The sequence below is a fragment of the Meles meles genome, chromosome 15, assembly GCF_922984935.1.
Source record: "Meles meles chromosome 15, mMelMel3.1 paternal haplotype, whole genome shotgun sequence".
NCBI lineage: Eukaryota > Metazoa > Chordata > Mammalia > Carnivora > Mustelidae > Meles > Meles meles.
The window spans coordinates 30,130,782-30,157,761 of record NC_060080.1 but is presented as its reverse complement, the minus strand read 5'-3'; the positions used below and the strand labels follow the sequence as shown (position 1 = coordinate 30,157,761).

At 37.0% G+C, this 26,980-nt stretch overlaps 1 protein-coding gene across 3 annotated transcripts in view; it reads left to right on the top strand.

The window, feature by feature from the left end:
- The window catches only part of PRKD3 (protein kinase D3), a 79,883-nt gene that overhangs the window by 31,699 nt on the left and 21,204 nt on the right, over window positions 1–26,980 (top strand). For all 3 annotated transcript variants that reach the window (XM_045979509.1, XM_045979510.1, XM_045979508.1), the window contains 9 exons: window positions 6,120–6,258; window positions 7,843–7,974; window positions 9,379–9,536; window positions 14,310–14,502; window positions 20,118–20,195; window positions 22,854–23,037; window positions 24,493–24,616; window positions 25,222–25,299; window positions 26,358–26,634. In XM_045979509.1, coding sequence (XP_045835465.1) covers window positions 6,120–6,258; window positions 7,843–7,974; window positions 9,379–9,536; window positions 14,310–14,502; window positions 20,118–20,195; window positions 22,854–23,037; window positions 24,493–24,616; window positions 25,222–25,299; window positions 26,358–26,634 — 1,363 coding nt within the window. The remainder of the gene's footprint in view (window positions 1–6,119; window positions 6,259–7,842; window positions 7,975–9,378; window positions 9,537–14,309; window positions 14,503–20,117; window positions 20,196–22,853; window positions 23,038–24,492; window positions 24,617–25,221; window positions 25,300–26,357; window positions 26,635–26,980) is intronic.

Below are 26,980 nucleotides of genomic sequence, written 5' to 3'. Positions count from 1 at the left end.
TGGAGTATGCTTGAGAGTTTCTCTCTCCCTCTGCCCTGCTCTCTTCTCCCCAACCCGCACTCATGTGCACACATATGTTCTCTCTCTCTTGAATAAATAAACAAAATCTTAAAAAAAAAAAAAAAAAAGTGGGCTGCACGTGGTGACTGACTTCCAACAGGTACAGTATTAGGGGGTTCAAAGGAAATAACTTTGCACAAAGTGAAGAAATCTGACAAATACTACCTTAGCCAGATAATCAAGGTCTGCATCAATAGCAGTAAATCATGTTGGTAGTAGGTACACTTGATATGTGATGAGAATGACACTTTACCTCTGTGGTCTTCCCCAAAACCCTTAACTCCAATCTAATCATGAGAAAAACATTAGATAAATTTTAATGGTGGTGCACCCTACACAATACCTGATTTTTAGTCAAACTCCTCAGAACCCAGCAAAGTCCTTAAAAAACACTGTCAGAGCCAAAAGAGGCCTAAGGAGACATGACAGCTAAAAGGTAGTGTAGTATCCTGTGTGGGATCCTGGGATGGAAGAAGGAAATTGAGTAAAAGCTAAGAAAATCTGAATGAAGTATTCTAGTTAATATATCAGTCTTAGTTCATTAATTGTAATGTACCATGTTAATGTAAGACATTCATAATAGGGGAGAAACTAGGTGTGGGATATATGGGATTTCTTTGTACTACTGTCTCAATTTTTCTGTAACTCTAAAATTGTTCTTAAAAATAAGGCTTTTTTTTTTTTTTAAGATTTTATTTATTTATTTGACAGACAGAGATCACAAGTAGGCAGAGAGAGAGGAAGAAGCAGGCTCCCTGCTGAGCAGAGAGCCCGATGCAGGGCTCGATCCCAGGACCCTGGGATCATGACCTGAGCCGAAGGCAGAGGCTTAACCCACTGAGCCACCCAGGCGCCCCAAAATAAGGCATTTTTAAATCTGTTTTTTTAAGGAGTGTATATAATAAGTATATTGAATAATATAAAAGTAAACTTGATATTTAGGTGTCCATGTCTTATTCCACAGAGCTTAACCATAAACCTGGGAAGATCTTTTAAGGTCCACAGGTGATTCTAGTGTATGGTCAGAATTGAGACATGGCTTAACAATTTACTCCTGCTTAAAAATCTTATTGCTGAATTTTTTAAAAGATTTTATTTTATTCATTTGAGAGAGAGAGCACAAGTGGTGGGGAAGGGGCAGAGGGAAAGGGAGAAGCAGACTTCCCACTGAGCAGGGAGCCTGACACAGGATTCTATCCCAGGACCCTGAAATCATGACCTGAGTTAAAGGCAGATGCTTAACCGACTGAGCCACCCAGGCGCCTCTCTGAATTGTTATAAAAGTTATGAAGTGTCGGGGCACCTGGGTGGCTCAGCGGGTTAAAGCCTCTGCCTTCAGCTCAGGTTATGATCCCAGGGTCCTAGGATCGAGCCCCGCATCGGGCTCTCTGCTTAGCTGGGAGCCTGCTTCCTCCTCTCTCTCTCTCTCTGCCTGCCACTCTGCCTACCTGTAATCTCTATCTGTCAAATAAATAAATCTTTAAAAAAAAAAAAAGTTATGAAGTGTCGGGGCGCCTGGGTGGCTCAGTGGGTTAAGGCCTCTGCCTTCGGCTCAGGTCATGGTCCCGTGTTCTGGGATCGAGCCCTGCATCGGGCTCTCTGCTCAACAGGGAACCCGCTTCCTCCTCTCTCTCTCTGCCTGCCTCTCTGCCTATTTGTGATCTCTGTCAAATAAATAAATAAAATCTTAAAAAAAAAAGAAGAAGAAAAAAAAGTTATGAAGTGTCAATAGCGGTAAGTTCAAATCATTATTAGCAGGGTTTTGCTTTTTTGTTTTTTGTATGGGTTTTTCTCTGAATAATTGTTTAGATCTTTCAAAGTGTGCTCATGGTTTATTTCCTTGTTTCCTTGTTTCTTCTTTTTTTTCTTCCTTGGTTCTTCTTTTTAGATATTTAACATACCCATGTCTCAAGACTTCATAGTGTTTTTTAAAACTTGGCTACAGTTTTTCTCTGATGTTCAGTGGCAACGTTTAATAGTCTCTTGCCTTTTTTTCAGGTGCTATTTTCTGTTACTTCATTTTGTGCTGACTCCTCAGAGGATTCCTAAATATCCTACCAAGTCATACTTACAAATCATAATTGTGAATAGGAGAAATTTATTTTTTACAAGCTATTTAGTACATTTTCCCCTCTTGGAACTCTGTAATTTCTCAACCATATAGATGAATATAGTTTATGTAAACATTTGCTAGACTAGAAAATTACTTCATTTTTTATCATCACTGAAGGCTTTCCAGCCTGGTTCAGAAATGCTTATTTTAAGTAAATATTCTTAATACACTCCCTGTCATTTTTATTTGTGCTTCAATTTCTTAATAATGCTAGTATGAATTCACTGAGTCATGTGTTTATCAAGATGCTTTTATATGTATTTTTTTCTAAGCCACACATTTTTTGATGTTTTCTTCTTTCATTAATGTGTTTATTTAGCTCTTTAGTTATTGGGACTTCTGCCTTGGTCAAAACAATACTAATGATCCGTGTAATTTACCAAAGATAGATTTGAGAGAGAAGTGTTCCTTCTTGTCTTGCTTTCCATCTCCTTACTGAATAATCCAGACCCTGCTATCTCTTTCCTGACCAATAGCTTCAGCCTTCTTTAGGAGCTTGCTCTAGTCTCTTCCTGTTTTAGTCCCTACTACATGTCAGCATTATCTTTTTAAGATATAGATTTGATCACGTCACTGCCTTGCTCTGGGATTCTTTGTCTCTCCCCTTTTAGATGTAAGATAAAAAGAACCACTCGTATTTACTGATCATGGTACTACTTTATGTCATTAAATAAATAAATTTTGACCAGAACCCGATAAAGCCAGTATTGCTGTTACTCCAAATTTATAGACAAGAAACAGCATAGGGAGGTTAAGCAGCTTATCTAAGGTGCTACAGTTGGTAGGTGGCAATGCCTGCACCCCATTCTGATGACTCCCAAGTTTCTTTCTGAAGTCTAGTCTCCATGGGGCTCCTGTGTGCATTTTTGTACTCTTTCTACCCCAACCCTTGCCTCATTCTTCAGTCATAGGGGTCCACTTAACTTTCTTCCATTTATGTGTTTTCTCAACTATGACCTTTATACTTTCACTTTCACTTTCTGCCCATGGAAACCTCGCTTCCCTTTTTTATCACTGTTACAGTGACATTCCATATTCCCGGTTAAAGTTTTTTTCCCTTCTTCTAGAATTTTATTTTATTTTTCATTTTTGGTATTTCCTTTACTATGTTATTGATTTGTTTTATTGCCATCTTCCTACTAGATTGTAAACTCCTGGGAGGGGAGGTCTGCCTTTACATACCAATGGGAACAATGCCTTGCAGTCAGAAGACATTAAAAAAAAATGTGGAACTTTTAAAATGAGTTTTATTCATACAAAAAAAATTTTTTTTAAGATTTTATTTATTTGAGAGAGAGAGAGTGTGAACAGGAGCAAGGGGAGGGGCCGGGGTAGAGGGTAGATCCCAGGACTCTGGGATCATGACCTGAGCTGAAGGCAGACACTAAACCAGCTGTGCCACCCAGGCATCCCTTGTTAGTCATTTTTATATAAGGATGGGATGTGGAATTTTTTTTTTTTTTAACGATTTTGTTCATGGAAGAGAGAGTGTGAACAAGCAGGGGGAGTGGCAAGCAGAGGGAGAGAGTAAAGCAGGCACCTGCCAAGCGTGAGCCGGATACTGGGATACTGGGCTTGATCCCAGGACCCTGGGATGATGACCAGGGCTGAAGGCAGCCGCTTGACAGACTGAACCACCCAGGCACCCTGGAAACTTTTTATTAATATTTAAGTTCTTAATGCATAAGAACTGTTGCAACTAATTTATGGAGATGTTTTATTCCTATTAAATGTTGTCTAATTTGATAATACTTAATAAAATTTTATAAAACTTTAATTTCAAACTTTAAAATGTAATAAAAATATATTTTTGATTCTGTATTTTTACTTCCTAGCTTTTCAATTGAAAATTGTTACACTGTTAGATATATATTTAAAGCATATGGTAGAGTTTTGTTAGTAGTATTGGTAACTCAGTTGAAAGTAGGATATTATAAAAACTCGAAATATTTCTGTACTTTTTCATTATTTACTCAGGTTTAAAAAAATTCAAAATGACTCAAATTTCTAATTAAATCATTGTTTCCAATTTTTTTATTTTAATAATTTTCCTATAAAATTTTAGACCTTTGTAGACATATACCTATATTAGGATTTTTTTCCCTATATTAGGATTTTTAATGGGAAAATTAAGTTCAGAAAATAAGAAGGCATTTCCACCTAAAACACATGCTGTAAGATCCTAAACTCATGTTGGAAGTGGGCCACAAATTTAGCTTTGCTTTTCCCAGTGAGTGAAGTAAACAGAAAACGTGATTAATTGGATGAGCAGATTGTTCATATTACAGAACCAACCAGAGAAATTCCTTTTATGAGTCCTCACGGAGAAGGGCTACCATTCTTGAAATAAGTGAACATATCCTCAGCAACATCCCTGCAATAAATGCAGTTATGGTTTAGTGTGACATAATACAAGCCATTCGGTGTAGCCTAGTGGCATACTGTATAGTACATTAAAGGATATTCTCTGAGGAGCCAAATAAGTCAATGAGGGTATCCAAATCTGAGATAAACTGAAGAAAATTGAAATACCTGCAGCATTTCTCAGGGCACTGGTGTTTTAGATGATCTTGATCTTGATTTAGAATTAAGATTTAGATTAGATTTAGATTTAGATTAGATTAGATTTAGAATTTAAACTAGAATTTAGATTTAAAATTTTCTCTTAAATAACTTTATGAACTATAAAAACTGTTAGACCTCATACCTTCATATTTTAGTGGTATGCCAATCCCCACAGTGTCAGCTCTGTAGTCACAAAGTGTAGAAGCCTTGAAATAATATACATAGGGCATGTTAACAGATCTCTTTAAGTCTCCTGTTCTGGTCAAAGGTTTTTTAAAAAGTTACCGGGCACCCTGGGTGTTGCAGTCAGTTAAGCGTCCAACTCTTGATTTCGTCTCAGGTCATGATCTCAGGGTACTGGGATCAAGCCACATGTCAGTCTCCATGCTCAGTGCAGAATCTGCTTGTTAATTTTTCTCCCTCTCCATCTGCCCTTCCCACTTCTGCGCTCTCTCCCTCCCTCTTTCTCTCTCAACTAAATATATATATATTTTAAAAAATAGAAAGTTACCATAAAAATCATGTATTTATAATTACAGTGAGTAAAGAAAGTATTAGATGCTGGAGGCCATAGGTGTATTTGTCAAAAATGTTGGAATTGATACTCTTGTGACCGTAGTTTGGGAATTATTAATCTACTAGGTCCGTTCAGTAGAGTTTAAAGTGATGATGAAAGTGTTCTATATCTTCATAGTCCAAAATGATAGACAAATCAGTATTAAGTGCATGCAATGTGGTCAGAGTGACTGAGGAGCTGAACTTCTCATTTTATTTAATTTTAACGAATTTTGATTTAGCTGCATGTGGCTAGTAGCTATAGAGGAAGCTCAGTTCTAGAGGACAGGAAAGACTGCATATCTCAGGCAATGTAAGAGAGTAGCAGTTAAATTCAAGATTATAGTCTCCATCAATAACTGAAAAAGGAAATCCTATATTTCTAAGAGAAATGTGCTTAAAAAAATAATTGTATTTAAGTTTACTGTTCTTTTTTTTTTTTTAAGATTTTGTTTATTTATTTGACAGAGAGATCACAAGTAGGCAGGTAGAGGGTCGGGGGGAAGCAGGCTCCCTGCTGAGCAGAGAGCCCAATGTGGGGCTTGATCCCAGGACCGTGAGACCATGACCTGAGCCCAAGGCAGAGACTTAACCCACTGTGCCACCCAGGAGTCCCTACTGCTCTATTTTTGAACTTGAAAATGAACCAAGGATGCTTGAGTCCATCTTTTAGATATTTTAGATATTGTTTTTTAGATAGTAATAGAATTGTTAGCAGACAGTGTTCATCTAAAAACCACATGTAAGTTTCTTTCAGAAGATTGAGACATTTACTCATAAAAATGGAAACCTATGGGTATGCTGATATAGGACTCTTCTTCTGTAGTTTCCAGAGTGTGGATTCTTTGGCATGTATGACAAAATTCTTCTCTTTCGCCATGACATGAACTCAGAAAATATTTTGCAGCTGATTACCTCAGCAGATGAAATACATGAAGGAGACCTAGTAGAAGTTGTTCTTTCAGGTAAGTAAATAACTCCTTTTTTTTTAAATTTTTTTGAATGAGCCTTATTTTTTCTACTAAATGCTATGTTCAGTTAGTCTTTGTGCTTCTTTGTGAAAGAAGTTGCTTAACTTCCTTCATCTATAATAATGGTGACCTTGTGAGTTTTCCCTTCAGGAAGGTTGTGTCACAGATGAGAAAGTAGGAAAATAAGCCCTGAATTGTTTATCCGAATGTTCCTAAGCTACAGGAATTATCATTGGAACTGGAAGAGGAATATACTTTTTGAATCAAAGAAATAAAATAATTATACTGAAATTCAATTTCTTTTCCCCATTTCTGTGAAGAGCATAGAAGAAGAGAATTGGGGTTCAGAAATGAAAGGAGAAAAAGAAATAATGAAGATGTGGAAAAGGAAACTGTGATCCTGATTGTTCCCATGATTTCAGTATTGCTCCTTCCCTGTGTGTTCTCAATGGGCATTTTCTTACCTCCTTCCTTTCCCTCTCATCCACTCTTGCCATTTGTTGTTCCTTAGGTCCTTCTATTTCTGACTTTATCCAACAGCAGATGGGCAGGATTGTTGGCAGGGAATGTGAAAGAACAACGAATGCACCTAGTAGTCCTGCAGAACTTCTTGTTTGACAGGAAAGGAGGGAGGGAGAGAAGGAGAGAGAAAAGAGAGTAAGAGAAAGGGAAGAAAAAAAGGAAAGCCAGCCAAGAGTCCAGACTCCTGCCGCCATTTTTTCTACTTCTCAGACTCATCTCTGCAGCCTGTTCTTGAGATCCTCCCTACCAACACCTTTCCTTATTGGTCCTTGATCCTTTCCATTCATTTGGCCCCTCCATTAATCATACATCTACACCACCACCCCGTCATGTGTACATTTCCCAATCCCTGTCTTTCTCTCCACTCCAGGAGGGCTTTACTCCTTGTCCTCCCTGGAGGTCATACTCATATCCATTCCTTCTTTGCTCTGGACCCTTCATCAGGCTCATCAGGACACAGGGATATCCACTAATGACTTACAGGTGGAGGTGAGAGAATGGCTACCAGTGGGTGTGTCTATTTGTTCAGTTGCTCACAGAGAGGAGGGGAGTCTCTTTTTCTTAACTACTGGGACTATTGAGAAGACAGAAAACCTATGTTGAGATCCTAAGTTGGAATGCAGAGTGTTTACCATTGAGATTAAGTTCCATAGTTTTCACAAGTTTTACGTTTTTTACTTTTTGCCCCCTTTATTTTTTTTTTTTACTTTAATGTTCTGTTTCCCAGTGTGTTATAAGTTAAACAGGTTTTAATTGTAAAAACAGACCTACCAACTATTTGTGGTCTTGTCACTATGTTAAATATGTTTATGGAGGTTGAAATATCGACCTGAAGACCTAGTTTTGGAGCTCAGATTATTTGGAGTTGATAAACTTCCTGAAATAGTTTGAAAACCACAATATTAAATGCTGAAGATAAATTATTTTTTATGATAAATGAAGCTTTCAGAGAAAAAAGATTCCGTGTACTTTGACATAAATGAATATGGTTAGCATTCTTAATCTCATTGCAGTTACAAATGTAGGGCTTATTTGGCTACTTTTCTTTTTAAAAAGCTTTGGCCACAGTAGAAGACTTCCAGATTCGTCCACATACTCTGTACGTACATTCTTATAAAGCTCCCACTTTTTGTGATTATTGTGGTGAGATGCTCTGGGGATTGGTACGTCAAGGACTGAAGTGTGAAGGTATGTGTTCTAAGTTTTTGTACCATTTGAAATAAGATTTTGTATTTGCATTTTCTAATCATTAATGAAAGAATAAGATCTGGGGTGCCTGGGTGGTTCAGTCGGTTAAGTGTCTGCCTTCCTCTCAGATCATGAGCTCAGGGTCCTGGGATCCTGCCCTGCATTGGGCTCCCTGTTTGACAGGGAGTTTGCTTCTCCCTCTTTCTTTGCCCCTCCCCCAGCCTTGTGCATGTGTGCACGTGCACGTGCTTTCTCTCTCTGATAAATAAAATCTTAAAAAAAAAAAGATCCTTAGTTGGTGACTAGGTGGTAACTAGGGTTTAGAATTGGACAGATCTGTTTTTCTGAATTAAAATTGTCACAGGAGTCAGGTGCACATTTCTGAGTCCTCTAAGTATTTAAGGTGGAGAATCATTAAAGTTTTTCTGTAAAGGGCCAAAAACTAAATATGTTAAGTTTTGTTGGCTAATAGTCTCAGCCACAACTACTTAACTCTGTGTGCCCTGAAAGCTATAAACAAGATGAAAAGAGATGAGGAGCATGCTGCATTTCAATAAAATGAATTATGAACACTGAAATTTGGATTTCATGTAACTTTCACATGTCATGGGGAGGGTTTAGTATACAGTCCACAGTTTGCTGGTATTTAAGTTAGTTGTTCTCAAACTTTGCCAAGTATCAGAATCACCACAAGGACTTGTTAAAGCATACTTTGCTAGGACCCATCCTCAGAATTTCTGGTTCAGTTAGTTGTATGGAGCCCAATAATTTGTATTGAATTTTTTGGCTTCACTTAGCTTGTCATCTAGGTTCTCAATTAGGATAACTATTGCTGCCCAAAAAAAGAAATTAAATAAAAGAAGCATGTATTTTTTTATATAACATACTTTATATATTATTATATATAAATATGTATTTATATGTCATAAAATTATTTAAAATTATTAAAAATTCTTATAATTATAGAAATATATCATAAACTTTATAATTTATAATATGTAAATTATATATAAATATATTATAAAAATTTATAATTAAAATTATAATGTGTGATTATATATTATAAATATACTTTTATAATTATGTATATGAATATACTATAAATATATTATAATTAAAATTATATAATTAAAACTTTAATATATAAATACTTATATATTAAAATTAAGAAAAATTTTTTTAAAGATTTTATTTATTTGTCAGAGAGAATGCACATACAAGCAGGGGAGCAGCAGGCAAGGGAGAAGCAGATTCCCTACTAAGCAAGGAGCCTGATGTGGGCCTCAATCCCAGGACCCTGCAGTCATAACTTGAGCTGAATGCAGATGCTTAACGACTGAGCCACCCAGGCGTCCCTAAAGTTTCTTTGATCTATTCTTTTTTTTACCCTTAAAATATATTTAGGCTGTGGATTAAATTATCATAAACGATGTGCCTTCAAGATTCCAAATAATTGCAGTGGAGTAAGAAAGAGACGTCTGTCAAATGTATCTCTGCCAGGACCTGGCCTCTCAGTTCCAAGACTTCTACAGACTGAATATGTAGCCCTTCCCACAGAAGAGGTATGTGTTTTAAGGCAATAAAAGAGCATTTTACTACTTATTCCTTATGTTTCTAAAGGATATATGACATCATCCCAGAATATAAATTATGTACTAAAGACTACTCACATTCCTACCCTTGAAAAACTTAACATGTATTACTGGAGACAGAGGTTACTAATAGTAATGAATTGCCTTTTATCTACTTTGGAACCACATTATCACTTGGACCACTGCATTAGCCTCCTTACCAGTGTCTAGCTTCTGGTTCCCATACTTCACTTCATCTTACATACAAGAGCCCGATCATTTTATTTCACTACAGCTTCATACACAACTCTGATTACATCACTCCCCACTAGGAAGCCTTTATATATCCTATATTTCCAACATTCTGCCCTCCCCGCCCCCAGCAGTCTGTTCTATTCAACATTCCCTGAACACACCGTTGCTCCGTATACCTTTGCTTTTATTGGTGTCCCTCCTACATGCTTTTTCCAGATCTATCTCAACAGCTAGAAGTTATTTTATTTGCTGAATGCCAAACCACTTTTCAAACCTCACTAATGGTTTGTATAACATTCTAACTTAATATCATAGTGTCCTCAAGGAATTTATGATCTGTTTAGAAAAGACAGTGCTGGGGCGCCTGGGTGGCTCAGTGGGTTAAAGCCTCTGCCTTCGGCTCAGGTCATGATCCCAGGGTCCTGGGATCGAGCCCCACATCGGGTTCTCTGCTCCGCGGGGAGCCTGCTTCCTCCTCTCTCTCTGCCTGCCTCTCTGCCTAGTTGTGATTTCTCTCTGTTAAAAAAAAAAAAAGACAGTGCTCATGTGTTTGTGTGCCCTACCATGCCCAGCACAATACCTTGTAATTAGTAAGTATTCAGTGAGTAATGAATGAACATATTGATCCTCACAATATTCCAGTGAGATATCTTAGTAGATGTGTACATAATGAGACAGTTGAGACTCATAATGGTCAAGTAGTAACTTGACTCAAGTCACAGAACAAATTGGTAAGCAACATTAGAATTAAATCCAAATCTGATTTTTTTTTAGGTTATTGATTTTTTTTCCTAATATGTTGTACCTCTCAAGAGTAAAACAGTAGATCAGGGAAGAAAAAATAACTTGCTTGTTTATTTGCTAGTACTTAAAGTGACTTCTATCCGTAGATTGCACTCTTATAATTTAGTTGTTTCTGTAACCTCCTTGGTCTTCCATAAATTAATGGCAAATCAAGCCTTTGGGCTATTGTCCTGATATCCTAGTCACAAGGTTTTGCTATATTGAGGCATCAGAATAAAAGCATCTGAAATTCTTTCACAAAAATCCCATGTTTCCATGTTGTTTAGCCCTGATGTGAGGTGTTTACCTTAGAAAACAAGAAGGCTATGATACAACGAACTGGGAGCAAAGAGTTATTATAAACATATGCAAGAGTTTGGGAAGTCTGGTAATTGAAAAGTTGGTACATTTTATAGGTGAACTGCATAGGAAACTTAGGAGTGAGGTCCGTAGGATAGAGATAGATTTTTTTAAGAGTCCCACAAATGATGCTGAGATGCCAGCTACCCCAGATGAGTAATACTAGATTAGGAAATAGCAGGACAGAGCAAGTGAATAATGTATTAAGTTTTAATTCATTAGTTTATATTTTATCCTGAAGATGAAAATTCCTTAGGGAAGTAGAAGAAAATAGAGTGATATGTTTGTGTTGGTTAGGTTGTGCAGAGTATTTCAGAACGAGTAGAAATCATTTCTCAAAAAAGTTCGCTTTTATCAGTCCAAGTATTCAGTCTTAAAAAGGAAGAAGGTACAGTAAAGAAGAGCTCACAGAGGAAAATTAGAGGGAAGGGAGAGTAGAAAAAGAGGATACTCTAAAGGAATAGAGGAGACAGCAATGAGGAAATGATTACAACCTTGATCTGAACCAAAGTGAGAGAAGAACTAACTCCAAATTGCCACATGGTAAGAGCCTCCTAAATTCTGTGTGGCAGGCTTCATGCTGGATGCTGTACTTGTATTTTCTCATGTCATCTTCATGACAGTCTTAGAACGTAGGCAGCTTCTATCTTCATTTTATAGATGAGGAATGAGGAAGGAAAGTTTCTGAGTGGTCACGATATTAACCTTCACTGACCTCTGATATAAGCTTGAAAAAGGCCAGTTGGGAATAAAAACTTCTGAATCTGATTCTGAGGTTGTCATCATTTACATGTAAGAAGGCAGTTTCCGTTAGAGTATCTGCAGTCAGTCTAAAGGGAAGCAAGTAAAGAGAGGGAGGAGCACAGAAGATAGGCTTTTCACTGAATTTGGTTACAACAGGACTACTAAGATTGGAGAGACAAGAATTCAGTGATGGCTCTTTGGAGATGAGAGAAAGGGGAATATTCCTAGAAGCACATTTGGGCAAATGTCCAAGGGGCCAAGACAGGACAGAATCAAGGTAGAAAGAAACTGTTGGGGCTAATTGTGTGCATAAAAGTAGGGGTATTTTTTTCATTGAATAATATTCCAAAGTGAAACATATATAATTAGGGAATTGCCCCTTTACATGCTTTTATTGCCTTTGTTACAAAGTTTTTGTGAGCAAATGTTCACTTCAGAAAATATTAGTTGAAACTCACACTGTGGAAATAATTTGATCACTTTTAGAGAATTTCTGGCTACACATTAATAAGAAATAAGAATTTAATAGTTTGTAAAGAGGGACCATTAAAGCAAGGCAAGAGAAGTACTTTCAACTCTAGTTACTCTAATCTCAGTGGTCCCATTTTCACCAAATGCTCCAGGTAATTTTACCAATGCCCTCCTTCCTCCAAATTCTGGTTCAGTCTTCCATACTTTTCCTGCCTTCCTCATTCCACAGAGTAGTAAACCACAGTCATTAATGAAATTGTAGCATATGCCCAGGTGTGTTGAGTTGGGGAAAGATTAAGAATCACTGGACTTCTCTGTAGAAGATTGAGGGCTAGATCTTGATTTTGATACTAGGACTTAGTAATACTAATCTTTGAGCCTGTTTTTCATATTTAAACTACTGCTTGTACTAGACATGAAAAATTAGGTGGTTGCTATAACTGCAGTCCCATGTATAGTTCCTTGCATACATACTGTGTACCATGTCCCTAATACCCAGTCCCAGGAGGATCTGACAAAAGGCAGTGAGTCACCAGCTGGCCATTAGCATATGAAGGGATCTGTTAGGAAAGTTCTGCCTTGCCAGGGTATCCTATATATTTGATGATGACTGGCAAAATCAATCTTATTCCGTCTTGTATGTTTGAAACTTAAGACAAACCAAAAGTGGTAGAAGCAGGAGCAAGAACAGAGTGTTGAGAATAGGGACCCAGGGATGAACAAAAGCCTACAACATCTGTTTCTGGTTCTTGCTGGCTTCTTGATTAGCTTTGCAGGATCACTGTGGTGCTTATTTTGCTGAAGGTGCTCTGTACCTGGCTGCCTGATAGAAGGGTGAGCCAGACCAGAGCAGGAGACCTTGAGGAGCTGAAGCAGGCAAGCAAGTTTGGCTTGGGTTTTAGCCTTCTTTTTTAACTTTTCTTATATTAAACTGCTTCATAATTTGTTTTAGAACATTTATGGAAACACATTAGTGAAAAACCATCCATCAGAGACTGTATTTATGTTCTTTTTTATAATGCTTTCTTCCATTTGTATGTCCTTTATTCTTCTTTTCTGCCTTCCTGCTTTCTTCCAAAAAGCCTTTATTTCCCCCTTTCTTCCCTTCACTTCTTTCATACACTTCTGTCTCTTAGTTGCTTCTGGCTTCTTTTCCTTTTATTGGTTGAACATACCTTTGTAGACTGATTCAACTTCTCTGGGCTACAGACATTACTAGTTATGGAAGGCATAAGAAAGATCTCAGGATCTCAGTTCTGGCAGTGAAGGTGCAAGCAGCTACAGCAAAATGTTTAATGCATCTAGATGGTTGTTAGGTATTTTGTGCTTGAGAACATGGACTGTACTTCATACATTTTTGCTTCTGTGATACAAAGTGTCGGGTTTGGCCTATAATATAATAATCAGTGAAGGTTGAGTGAATGGCATGGATCATATTGAACTGGCCTGTAATTTAATTTATTTCTTTTGTATATATAGAAAGTACCATAGCTACAAATATCTAGTTATCCCTTAGGTTACACAAAAATTTTGAATCAACACCTTTAATATTCCTTTTTGCTTATCTAGGGGAAAAGGCCCAAATAACTAGAAAATACTTAAATATCAAGGAACGTCCTAAAGCATAAGTCCTGGGCTCATTTGTATCTGCCATTTTTTTTCATCATCATTAATTAGACTAAAGTTTTTAACAAACATTTTAGAATTTATAAAAATAAATTTGAAAAACCAAGATTTGTTTCAAAATATTTTCAGACATGTTCAGTAATTCAACATGAGTAATAATAACACTTTCTGAATTTAGTTTTCCTATGATTAATTTCTCGGTAATGTTTTTCAAGGGATTTAAATATGTCATAAGTTCATTCTATCTGTAAAATGCGGTATGTGCCTAGCAAAAGGCACATTCAAGAAAATGAATATACGTATGTGAAGAGGAAAACTTTTTTTTTAGCATAAATAATATCAAAAAATCCACAGTGTTCACATTCAAGTGTTGGTAAGTTAAGCTTCCAGAGGAAACTGCTGAGATGTGCATTTTTAGATTCTTGGCTTTGATGTCCAATATAAACGACTTTTGTGGTCAAGTCCTGCTCTTAATACTGTGTTTTTAATTTTGACTTATACTTATGAAAATTACTCATGTTTTAGTCACATGTTCACCAAGAACCAAGTAAGAGAATTCCTTCTTGGAGTGGTCGCCCAATCTGGATGGAAAAGATGGTAATGTGCAGAGTAAAAGTTCCACACACATTTGCTGTTCACTCTTACACCCGTCCCACAATATGTCAGTACTGCAAGCGGTTACTGAAAGGCCTCTTTCGCCAAGGAATGCAGTGTAAAGGTAGGATTGGTTGTTTTTCTTAAGTACAATTCATATATTTTCATTAGCAAATTTGGTTCAAAATATTTATTTCAGAAGCATTAGGCAAAGAAATTGGTTTCCTAGTTGTTAACAAAAAGGACAATACAGGGGTGCCTAGGTGGCTCAGTCGTTAAATGTCTGCCTTCGGTTCAGGTCATGATCCTGGGGTCCTGGGATCGAACCCCGCATCGGGCTCTCTGCTAGGCGGGAAGCCTGCTTCTCCCTCTCCCACTCCCCCTACTTGTATTCCCTCTCTCACTGTGTCTCTGTCAAAAAAATAAGACAATACATGCCTGCCCATACATACATATTTATTAACAACTGCTCTCTGCAGTAAATATACTATGTGCCAGGAATTATGCTGCAGAAAAGTTAGGATGTAAACAGAAAAACTAGAATTTGGATCTATAAGATATGGTTGCTTAACACGAGCCAATATGGGATAGTTAGTAAGAAGGTAAGCAGATATTTGAGCTTAAGTCTTTCTGATTTCAGAGCCAGATGCTACCCAAAATATAAAATAATGCTTTCCTCTTTCCTTTAAATATTCATACATGCAAACAAACCTATTACAAGAGTTTTATTGTTTTTGTTTTAATTATGTAGCTAGGAGACCTGTACCAAAACTGTTACTCCAAATTGGTATCACACTGAAATAGTAAGAATATAATAGAAGCCACTGGAATTGTGATAGGGATTATCCATATTTGGAATAAAACCCAGAACACTATCAAAGTACTCTAGAAACATCTCTTAATGAACCAGGTTTTCGATAGAATAATGGAATATATTTTCCTGCAGTTGTGTAATGTTTTGTGCTTTTTAAAGATGATTTTACCTTTTTGTCTCATATCTTCTTCACAACAGTGCTATACAATATAGTGAAAACCAAAAGTAGAGTTTAAACCAGAGTTTAAAATGTCTTATTTATTATTGAGCCAGTATGCAATATGAGTAACCTATCATCCTATGTACTTATTTTTTATGTGATTATTTTAACAGTTCTTGGTATCATACTTTTTATATAATAGATGAAGTTGTGGAATTGAATTACATAGTTTTATTTAAATAAAACATTAGAGTTGAGGTCTTTGTAGCAATAAACCAACCTATTTATAACACAGAGTAGAGTAATTGTACATAAATTTAACTCAAGTATAGAAGAAAACTTCTCTTGGCAACATAGGAGAACATGAGATAGAGAACATGTTGTGCCTTTGTTGCCAGGTATTTGATAACTCCCAGGCAGGCATAATTAAATGTTGAAATTTTATTTCAACAGCTTACTTTTGAGTATGAGTTAATATATAAATTAAGACCTTAAAATATCAACACCAAAGTGTATTGGCAAGCAGTCGCTAAGGAATGTTTTGGGAAAGAACATTAATAACAGATGTGCAAACTCCAGCCAACAGATAATCTTAGTAAAGGTTGTAAATAGTGTTGCTCTGTTGAGCAGAACAGAAACATTCTAGAACCATATGCAGTGTAGTACAGTATTTTATGGAGGACCTAAAATAAATATGTAGATTAATGAATTTTGAAATCAGTTAACTCTGCACCGGGTTATTGGTTTAATTTCTTAGAACTCTAAAAGAATAATGTTTTGTGTTTATATTGGTTCAGAAATACATATATTTTTATATAGGTAAGCTATTTTAATTATCAATCCAAAACAATCACTTATTTCAGTGACTTCTGTATTTTTGTGATATAAATTAAAGTACTTAAAAAGTAGCTTTTAAGATATTTAAAAGCTTCAGTGCCTCAGTTGGCTAAGTGTCTGCCCTTTGGCTCAGGCTCAGGGTCCTGGGATCTAGCCCTGCATCAGGGGCCTTGCTCAGCAGGGAGTCTCCCTCTCTACCTCTCTTGTACACTGTCTCTCAAATAAATAAATAAAATCTTAAAAAAAAAAAAAAGTAAAACAGTCATTTTCATTCACCTTGTCAAGCTAAGAAAGAAAGTTTAAACAGTTACTCTGAATCATTTGAGAAAACAGTTTCAAGAGCAGTATTCATTCATTCATTTACCTGTTTGTTTTCTTCTTTGTTATATTAAAACTTTAAGGCAGCTTGAAAGCATATATTTAATACAAGAAAACATAAGTTAATAAAAACATGAGTAGGCAGGAGGGCACTTGATGTAAGGAGCACTGGATGTTCTATGCAACTGATGAATCACTAAATTCTACCCCTGAAACTAATAGTATACCCATATGTTAACTAACTTAAATTTAAGTAAAATCTAAAAAAAAAAAAAAAAAACCATGAGTAGGAGTACAGAGAAATAATCATGCCTGCCATTTGAAGGTACATACTTGCTCAGGTAGGCCACACATTTGGCTCTACATTTTCAGGGGGAAAATAGAAGTTGTGTTATTGTCACAATTTGTAAAACCTCATGAGATAAAAAGCACAACAGTTATTTAAGATATATGGAATATATTAATATTACTATCATATATCACTTTTTCTAGGCCATTTCATTTAAAAAGACAGTGTTATTTAATACAAGTTTTGTCATCCACCAAATTAGTAATCATGGGACTTTTTCTTATGCCATTGGTATGATACCCAGAATTTTCTTGAGTCACAAGGATTAAAAGATCATTCTGAGTCAGGACTTGGAATTAATTTTATCCAGAATTTTCTGGTAGGTGTATTTCCAAGGTGGAAGGTGGTAATAGACAATAGTTATAGCGTGGGTCTCAATTTTGGTGTCACCTTAAAAATACTTATTAAAATACAGTTCTCAGCCCTACTCCCAGAGCTGCTAATATAATAGGTTTGGGGTGGGGCACAAGAATTTACATTTCTGACAAGTTCTTAATAATGCTGATGCTGCTGGTCTGGGAACCACAGTTTGAGAACTACTGAGTTAAGGGTAGTATTGAACAGCTTATACCTGACACTCATCTGCAGTGCTATCAACTCTGAAGTTCTTGCAGGCTGAAGAGAACCATTCATAATGGTGAGTGATCCTGTGCATGAGAAGCACAGTCCTTCCATATAAGGCTGTATGGGAAAGCCCTTATTAATTCCTAACAAAAGCTTGTAGAATCTCAGTCTCTCTTCTGCATATGCACCAGGCCTCACTAATTAGGAACTCGTCGAGCAAGTGCTTGACATATATTGGAAAAGTAGGCAGCCTGAGAAACTCTTAAGGGGAACATGGAAAGATGAATGTGAGGTAAGGGAAGGAGACATGGTGCTGCCAGCAGCATTTGGGCAATGTGTCATATGAATAGTATTAGCTTCATTAAAGAGACCAGCTGAGCCATGGTACAAGTGGGGAAGATGGTGGCAGAGTAGGAGGACCCTAGACTCAGCTCATCCCTTGAATATAACTAACTATCAAAGCGTCCTAAATACCCCAGAAATCTACCTGAAGCATGGTAAGAACAAACTCCACAACTAAATGTAGAGTAGAGGCCACAATGAAGGTAGGAAGTGCAGGACATGGTTTAGAGGAGAAATGCATGCTTGTTGCTGCAGAAGAGAGGGGACCCATGGTCACAGAGAGGGGCAAGAGAAGAGCACTCGGGAACGCACAACAAAAATGTTTCCCCATCCATTGGCTTGGAAAGCAAGATGGGTTCTTGCAGCCAGAGGGGCTTTAAGCCCGAAGTTTTAAGTGTCAGTGGCCTGGACTCCAAGAGAGTCTAGAGACATCAGGGAATCTCGAGGCATCAGGGCTGCTCCTGGAGAAGCAAGCATACAACCCCAGGGACACACTTTGGAAACAGTGATCTGAAGAGTGCCTGGGACACACAGCGAGGAGATTATTTGTTCTCAGAGCTTGCCCCCGAGAGGCAGCATTTATGAGGGACCTCCCTGGCAACGTAGGAGCTGACTGGTGCGATTTCTCTTCCCTGCCAATCAATGGTGATAGATCAGTGGAACAGAATAGAAAACCCTGAAATGAACCCACAACTATATGGTCAGTTAATCATCACAAAACAGGAAAGACTATCCAATGGGTAAAGGTCTCTTTAACAAATGGTGTTGGGAAAATAAGACCATTCTGTTTCACCATATACAAAAATAAAGTCAAAGTGGACTAAAGACCTAAATGTGAGACCTGAAACCATAGATGTCTGACAGTAATGTCTGACATCAACCGTCCCAACTTTTGTAGATGTGTCTCCTGAGGCAAAGGAAACAAAAGCAAAAATAAACTATTAAGACTACATCAGGGGCGCCTGGGTGGCTCAGTGGGTTACAAGCCTCTGCCTTCAGCTCAGGTCATGATCCCGGGGTCCTGGGATCGAGCCCCGCATCGGGCTCTCTGCTCCACGGGGAGCCTGCTTTCTCCTCTCTCTCTGCCTGCTTATGATCTCTGTCTGTCAAATAAATAAAATCTTAAAAAAAAAAAAAAGACTACATCAAATAAAAAGCTCTGCACAGCAAAGGAAATAATCAGCAAAACCAAAAGGCAGCAACCTATGGAATGAGAGAAGATATTCACAAATGATGTACCCCATAAGGAGTTAGTACCCAAAGTATATAAGAACTTACACAATTCAACACCCCAGAAATGAATAATGCAATTAAAAATGGGCAGAAGACACAGACACTTTTCGAAAGAAGAGATACAGATGGCTAACAGACAACATGAGAAGATGCTAAACATCACTAATCAGAGACATGAAAAAGCTACAATGAGTTATCACCTCAGAATAGCTAAAATCAACAACACAAGGAACAACAGGTGTTGTCCAGGTTGTGGTGAAAGGGAAACTCTGCACTTTCAGGGGTGGGAATGCAAACTGATACAGCCACTCTGGAAAACTGTATGGAGTTTCCTCAAAAAGTTTAAAAGAGTTAAAAGTTAAAAATGTAAAAAAAAAAAAAAAGTTAAAAATGTGATCCAGCAATTCCACTACTAGGTATTTACCTAAAGAAGACAAAACTACTAATTCAAAGGGATATGTGCACCCTGATGCTTATAGAAGCATTATTTTTAATAGCCAATTTAAGGAAACAGCCCAAGTGTCCATCAATTGATGAATGGATAAAGAAGATGTAGTGTGTATATACTTACACACACACACACAATGAATATTAATCAGCCATAAAAAATGAAATCTTGCCACTTGCTAGATGGAGCTAGAGAGAATTATGCTAAGTGGAATAGGTCAGTCAGAGAAAGACAAATACCATATGATTTCACTCATGCAGAATTTAAGAAATAAAAATGAGCAGAGAAGAAAAAAGAGAGGGACAAACCAAGAAACAGACGCTTAACTATAGAGAACAGACTGATGGCTATGAGTGGTGGGGGGCGTGGTGGGGGGGGTGAACTAGGTGATGGGGATTAAGGAGGGCACTTGCGATGTATGGAACTGTTGAATCACTATATTGCACACTTGAAACTCCTATTATACTACATTAACTAACTGAAATTTAAAACAAAAAAATAAACTGAGCCCTGAGGAGTTATATTACCCATTAAGAGGTGGCATCAGAATTTGAAACCAGACCTTTATTCCCGGACTTGAGTTCTTAGTAAAGGAAAACTTTAAAAAGTGTCTAACCATATCTGATACTGCCTGACATATTACATAAATTAATCAGTCAAAAACTTGATTTCAGATTGTAAGTTCAACTGCCATAAACGCTGTGCATCAAAAGTACCAAGAGACTGCCTTGGAGAGGTTACTTTCAATGGAGGTAAAATTCTTTTTCTTAATTTCCATAAGAGATCAGAAAAGGCCACAATTCTTTTGTGTATTATCTTTGTATAAGGTTATATTTGCATATTTTATTTTGTTTACTTTGTTTCTTAACTTTGACTTTATTTAATAATGGTACACTTTTATTAGTCATTATGCCTTCCCATTTTTCCTTTAACCACTACCACTTTGTCGTCTGATATTGCCAGTTGTGCTGCATGTTCTCTTCCATCTTAGACAAAAGAGACTTTAACAGCCTGCTGTTGTCCCTAGATGTTTTCATAGTTCTAGTACTTACTGACTGCCTGTGTGTACCAGGCACTGTTCCACACTCTTTACATATATTGACATTTAAATCTAAGAACAGCCCTTTGAGTTATGTACTTACCGATAAGTAAACTTAGGCACAAAGACATTAAATAACTTGCCGGAGAAGTGTAGCCAGAAACTTAGAGTTGGGATTCGAACCCACATGATCTGGTCCCCCTGAGTCCACGGTCATTAGAACACATTATACTGCCTCACTCTCTCTATCAGTCTTTCCCTAGACACCCTTGCCTGCTGTCGTTTTGTTTGTTTGTTTTCCTCTTTTCAAAATTATATTAATTGTAGTGATTACCTTTTTGGAAGGAAGAAGAAATGATACTAAGCATAATTTTTCTTTAACATTTACATGACTGGTAAAAATTAAATACAAGTTTTATAGGAGGAGAAACATAAGGAACAGAAATTAAATTTCTTAAGACTTTAACTTTTTCTTTAATGGCATGATTTTTATGGTTGCTATTTAATACCATTGATAACATGATTGGTTTTCTCATTTGTGAAATAAATGAATAAGTGTGGTTTTTCTATAGAACCAAAGTCTTCTCTAGATTTATTTTTGTACTTTTCTACTGTTTGACAAATGGGTATCAAATACTATTTATATTGATTTTACAGTACATTTGTATACTAATGAATTTGCGCATCTTTCATATGGTGACTGGTTACTTCGGGGTTTTTCCCCGGTAAATTACCTGTTCACATGTTTTGTCCACTTTTGTGTTTGTTATTGATTTGCAGGGAGTTGTTGATAATTGTACCTAATAATTCTTTGTCAGTTATAGTTGACACAAATACCTTCTCTCAGTTGTGGCTTATCATTTTTTTAAGTAGCTTTATTGAGATAATTTTTGTATTTGATACATTTAGTTTATTCACAAAATTAGGCAGCTGTCATTACAGTCCAATGGTGGGACATTTTCATCACCCTGAAAAGAAACCGCATACACTCCAGTAGTCACGACTCACTCTTCCCCACCAGCCCTTGGCAGCTGCCATCAACTTTGTATCTCTATGGGTCTTTCTATTCTAGACATTTCATATAAATGAAATCATATAATTTGTAGTCTTTTCGGTCTGGTGTTGTCTCACATACCTTCATGTTTTCAGGGTTCATCCATGTTGTAACAATACTACCTTCTGCTTTGTCATGAATAACATTCCTGTGCATGAATATATCACATTTTATTTATCAGCTGATGGACATTAGAGTTGTATCCACTTCGGGGCTATAGTGAATACTGCTATGAACATTTGAGTACAGTTTCTGTGGACATATGTTTTTATTTCACTTGGGCAGATACCTGGTTGTGGAATTGTTGAGTCATATGATAGCTTTGTGTTTAACATTTGGAGGAGGACTGCCAGACTGTTTCCCGGAGCAGCTATATATTTTACCTTCTCGCCAGCATGTGTGAGGATTCAGATTGCTCCGTATGCTCGCCCCCACTTGTTCTTGTCCGTCATTTTGGCTGTTGCCATCCTAGTGAGTGTGAAGTGATAGCTCGTTATCGTTTTGATTTGCATTTCGCTGATGGCTAATTGATAGGCGCATCTTTTCACATGTCTGTGGGCCGTTTTTACATCTGCTTTGAGGAATATCTATTATTCCTGTTTTTTGCGTTTTTAACTGGTTATTTATTTATTATTGAGTTGTAAGTGTTCTTTAAATATTTGAGATAGAGGTCTCTGATATATGTAAATACTTTTCCTCTTCTTTGGGCTGTCTTTTTACTTTCTTGAGGTATCATTTGCAGCACAAAATCAAGTCCAATTTATTTTTTCTTTTATCACTTAGGTTTTTGGTGTTCTGTCAGAAGGCTGGGATAACCCAAGGTCACAAAGATTGACTCTTGTGTTTTCTTCTAAGAATTTTATAGGGTTAGTTGTTACATTTAGACCTGTGATCCACTTTTTGTATTTGGTTTAAAAAAGACGTCCAGTTTCACCTTTGTGCATGTAGGTTACCCAATTGTACTACACCAGTTTTTGAACATTCTGCTTACTCTTTCTCTAACAAATTGCTTTGGACATTTGTGGAAGACCACTCAACCCAACATACAATAGTGATGGCTAATCTTTTTCTCTGCTTTTAGTATCTTTTGACATATAGAGATTTAAATTCTAATTAATTAAATTAATTTTCTGTCTTATGGTGTGTGAATTTTATATCTTCCTCAAATACTATTTTGTCTTGAATCATAAAGATATTTTCCTAGATTTTCATTAAGCATTTTAAAGCTTTTTTTCTCACATTTTAGAAACTCTTTCTCTTCAGACATATTGATCTCCCATTAAAATAAAGCTCTGAATTCATTTAAAACTTTGCCAGAACCTTCCAGTCTGGGAGCAGATACAGATATACCAATGGACATTGATAGCAGTGACATGAATAGTGATGGTAGCCGGGGCTTGGATGACACAGAAGAGCCATCTCCTCCAGAAGATAAAATGTTCTTCTTGGATCCATCTGATCTTGATGTGGAAAGAGATGAGGAAGCTGTGAAAACAATCAGGTATGTGTGTGCGTGGGTGTGCCCCGAGCTGCCGCCAGATGCAGGCTCAGTCCCGGCGCTCCCTTCAGAAAGAATCTCTTTAGATGGACCCTAAAGTGTAATTTAAAATCGATTTCAATTGTTGCTAATTCTTTTACATGCACCACAGGGTTTCTGAAAGAAATTATATCACTCTTGCCATCCACTCAACATGGGAAGATGTGAGAATCTTTGTTTTCCTGAAGAGAAAAACACTTTATTTAAATGTAGTCTAGATGTGATCGCTCACTGTGGAGCAGCCACCACAAGGTGTCAGAATTGAACTGTCACTTAAAGCAACCAGTTTCTTCATACGGGCGGATTACTGGGTGTTCGAAATACCAGTACGAATATATACCTACAGATGTTGCACAGTAGATGATGGTGATGAGTTTGGGAGTGGTTAATTAGGCGATTAGCACTTTGTAAAAATGCTATTGGATTATTAAACTTCTAAATATCCCCTTACATTTATAGAAATTCAGTTTTTCTATGTATATAGCTTTATAGGATGTACTACTTTGTAATGAAATGTTAATATTTTGGCAGGTTTTATTTTTCAGTGGCAACCAGGACGTACTAGAGAAAGTGGATCATTATCAGTCTCACATGGCTGAGTGGTCCTTTATTCATTTTGGCTTATCATTAGATTACAGCTATTACTATCATTCTCATTCTAAAACAAAATTTAATGTTTACCTGGTTTGGAGACGATCAAGAGAACTTAGATAGCTTCTAATCATGAATACTTCATAATTTAAGAGAAAATATTTAACTGAAATTGAAAAACCATGTGTTTTCACATTTATGCCCCAAATTGTTCTTTTCCTGTAGCTGTGCTGTTCCTGGCCCATGTTTCAGTATTACCTGATTTGACTGGTGCATTATTATTTTTATTTTCTTAATTGTTATCTGTAAACATTTGCCTTTCAGTGTCTTCTGCTAGAAATACTTTTTGCTAACAACATGAATAATGGAATTTGACCTTTGAACCATGTAAATTTGGGTGTAGATATACTTACTTTTTACCTTATTATGAATTTACTAATTAACCATGCTGCCTAGAGCAAAAGCAGCTTTCTCAACAGCAATCCTAAATGAGATTGTGGTAAAAAGTTTGAAGCCTTTCTCTAAGGGCTCCGACCCTCTCCCAGGCTTCATATCTTGCAATTAGGGAGAATTCTTTCTGTTCTGTGGATTGTTTTGTGTTATGACCCGTCAAAAAATATGAGGGCTTGTAGTATTATCTTAGTCTTTTATAAATCAACTGTGTGTCATCATAATGGGATTATTTTCTTAAGCTATTTCTGTAAGATATTTTGAAAAATTATAAGCTCAATTATCCTAAAAAGGGCTGGTGAGTTTAAAGTATTTATGTGATTTTTTAAAAAAATTGAAATTATCAATATTTTATCATGAACTCTAAATGTGTTTTAGTCCCTCAACAAGCAGTAATATTCCACTAATGAGGGTTGTACAGTCCATCAAGCACACAAAGAGGAAGAGCAGCACGATGGTGAAGGAAGGGTGGATGGTCCATTACAGCAGCAGGGACACCCTGGTCAGTAATCACAGACATTGTAATATGGTAGTGAAACTTTGTTATGTGCTTTACTTTATGCATTTTTAAAATCAAAATAAGAACGAGATTTGTATTAAGGCATTTTAGTATACTAGAACTGTAGTTACATTTGTAACATAACTATATTAGTGAAAGTTTGAGTAAACAGGTACTTATGTTGCTGATAAAACTATAAATTGGGTCAAATCTTATGAAGGGTGATTGACATTATCTAGCAAAATTACATGTGTATATATTTTCTGATCCAGCGAGCCAGATTAGAAATGCAGCCTCTAGGTAAATGGCCTATCTGCGTGTGTACCATGTATGTATTTGAGCATGCGTGCATAAAATTGTCTAAAAGGATGCCTAGAAACCTACTACCATTGCTTACCTGGAGTAGGGTGGGAGTGGGATGTGAATGGTGGTGGGAGTATACTTGTCACTCTATATCCTTCTTATATTTGCAGAATTTGGGCCCTCATGAATTTTAAACTACAGAAATACAAACTTAGGAATAGAAATGAAAGGGAAAGAAAAGGGACAGGCACTTTGGAGGAATCATTATTTTTATACCGCAGACTTTTATGTCCTTTATTTTATAGAGAAAGAGGCATTACTGGAGACTGGACAGCAAATGTCTAACATTGTTTCAAAATGAATCTGGATCAAAGTATTATAAGGTAAAAATTATACATATTTTGAAAAAATATATACATTGAAACATTGTGTATTTTCCAAATATTCAAGTAATATTCATTAATTATTATATTGGCATATACCTATTTTGACTCTGCCTAATACCATGTATAGAAGGCACTGTTAAGTTCCTTGTTGAAATAACTGTCCCAGCCCCCTCCATTTCACCCCTCACAGTAGCCCTGCTGCCCAAGGTTGTTTTTTGTTGTGTGTTCCTTTGGTTTGGGCCTGCTTGTCAGGTTGCTACTGATTGCCTTTTGGATGCTGTGATTTAGATTGGGCAGTGTAGTAAGTCCCATGACTGTTGCCTGCCCAGAAGAGGCCACTATGGGATTTGGTGTTCTCTACTGCTCCATTTTATCTGAGGCCCCAATCCCCAGAAGCAGCTGCTTCACCTCTGTGTAGTCGTCTTTGCTTGGCTTGCTCCACCCTTGGCGTGTCACAGACAGACACCAGACAAAATAGCAGAGTGTAGCAATTGTATCCTTAAGAAAGAGAATAGAAACTAATGACTTGCTTTGATCTGGTTGGGTTCTTTAAGTACTTTCTTTGCGTTAGGGAATGGATTTCCTATAAATACTTGTTACATTTATGGGCAGAACCAGACGGAATGCTTGAACAACCTAAACAAACATTCTACTTTTGCTCTTATTTTTGTTTTGTTCTTCTCTGAGGGCTCTATCTTGCAGCAGCCGCTGGTAGAGAAGTAATTGTTGAGTTGATTTAATGACAATTGGAAAGTGAGAAGTGTTGGATATAGTGGCAGTTACCCTCCAGGATCCTCTCCTTCCTTACAGTCTAATGACCTGCTGCAGGCCTGAATCACTGGCTTAGTTATCATACTCCATGCTCTGCTTCGGTGTTGTTGGGCGTGCAGATCATTCCAGGCAGATACTATCATAAGACTTGACTGTGTATTCCATGTACCACATACTTGTGTTCATCTTAATGCATTCATTAAAAACGCTATCTCTGTTTAGTGTATTTGAAAATAAAAACAAAGTTGTATTTGTATCTTTTAATGCTTAATTTTTTACTTCAGGAAATTCCACTTTCAGAAATTCTCCGCATATCTTCGCCACAAGATTTCACAAACATTTCACAAGGCAGCAACCCACACTGTTTTGAAATCATCACTGATACTATGGTATACTTTGTTGGGGAGAACAATGGGGATAGCTCCCACAATCCTGTCCTTGCTGCCACTGGAGTTGGAGTTGATGTAGCACAGAGCTGGGAAAAAGCAATTCGCCAAGCTCTCATGCCTGTTACCCCTCAAGCAAGTGTTTGCACTTCTCCAGGGCAAGGGAAGGATCACAGTAAGCAATAAGCTTGTTGATGGCTTTTCTCCCCCTCGCTGGTTCTTAAGCATTTTGTGGGTATGGTTGTGTTTCTGCATGTATTTCTTTCTCTTTCTTTCCTTTTCTTTCTTTTTTTTTTTTTTTAAGATTTACTTGAGAGAGAGAGAGAGCATGATCAGAGTGGAGGGGCAGAGGGAGAAGCAGACTCCCTGCTCAATCTCCATCCCGATCCCGGGACTCTGGGATCATGACCTCAGCCGAAGGCAGATGCTTAACCAACTGAGCCACCGAGGCACCCCTGTTTATATTTCTAATGCTTACTTTAAGCTTCATCTGTACTAACCAATATTGTTAGTTAATTCCT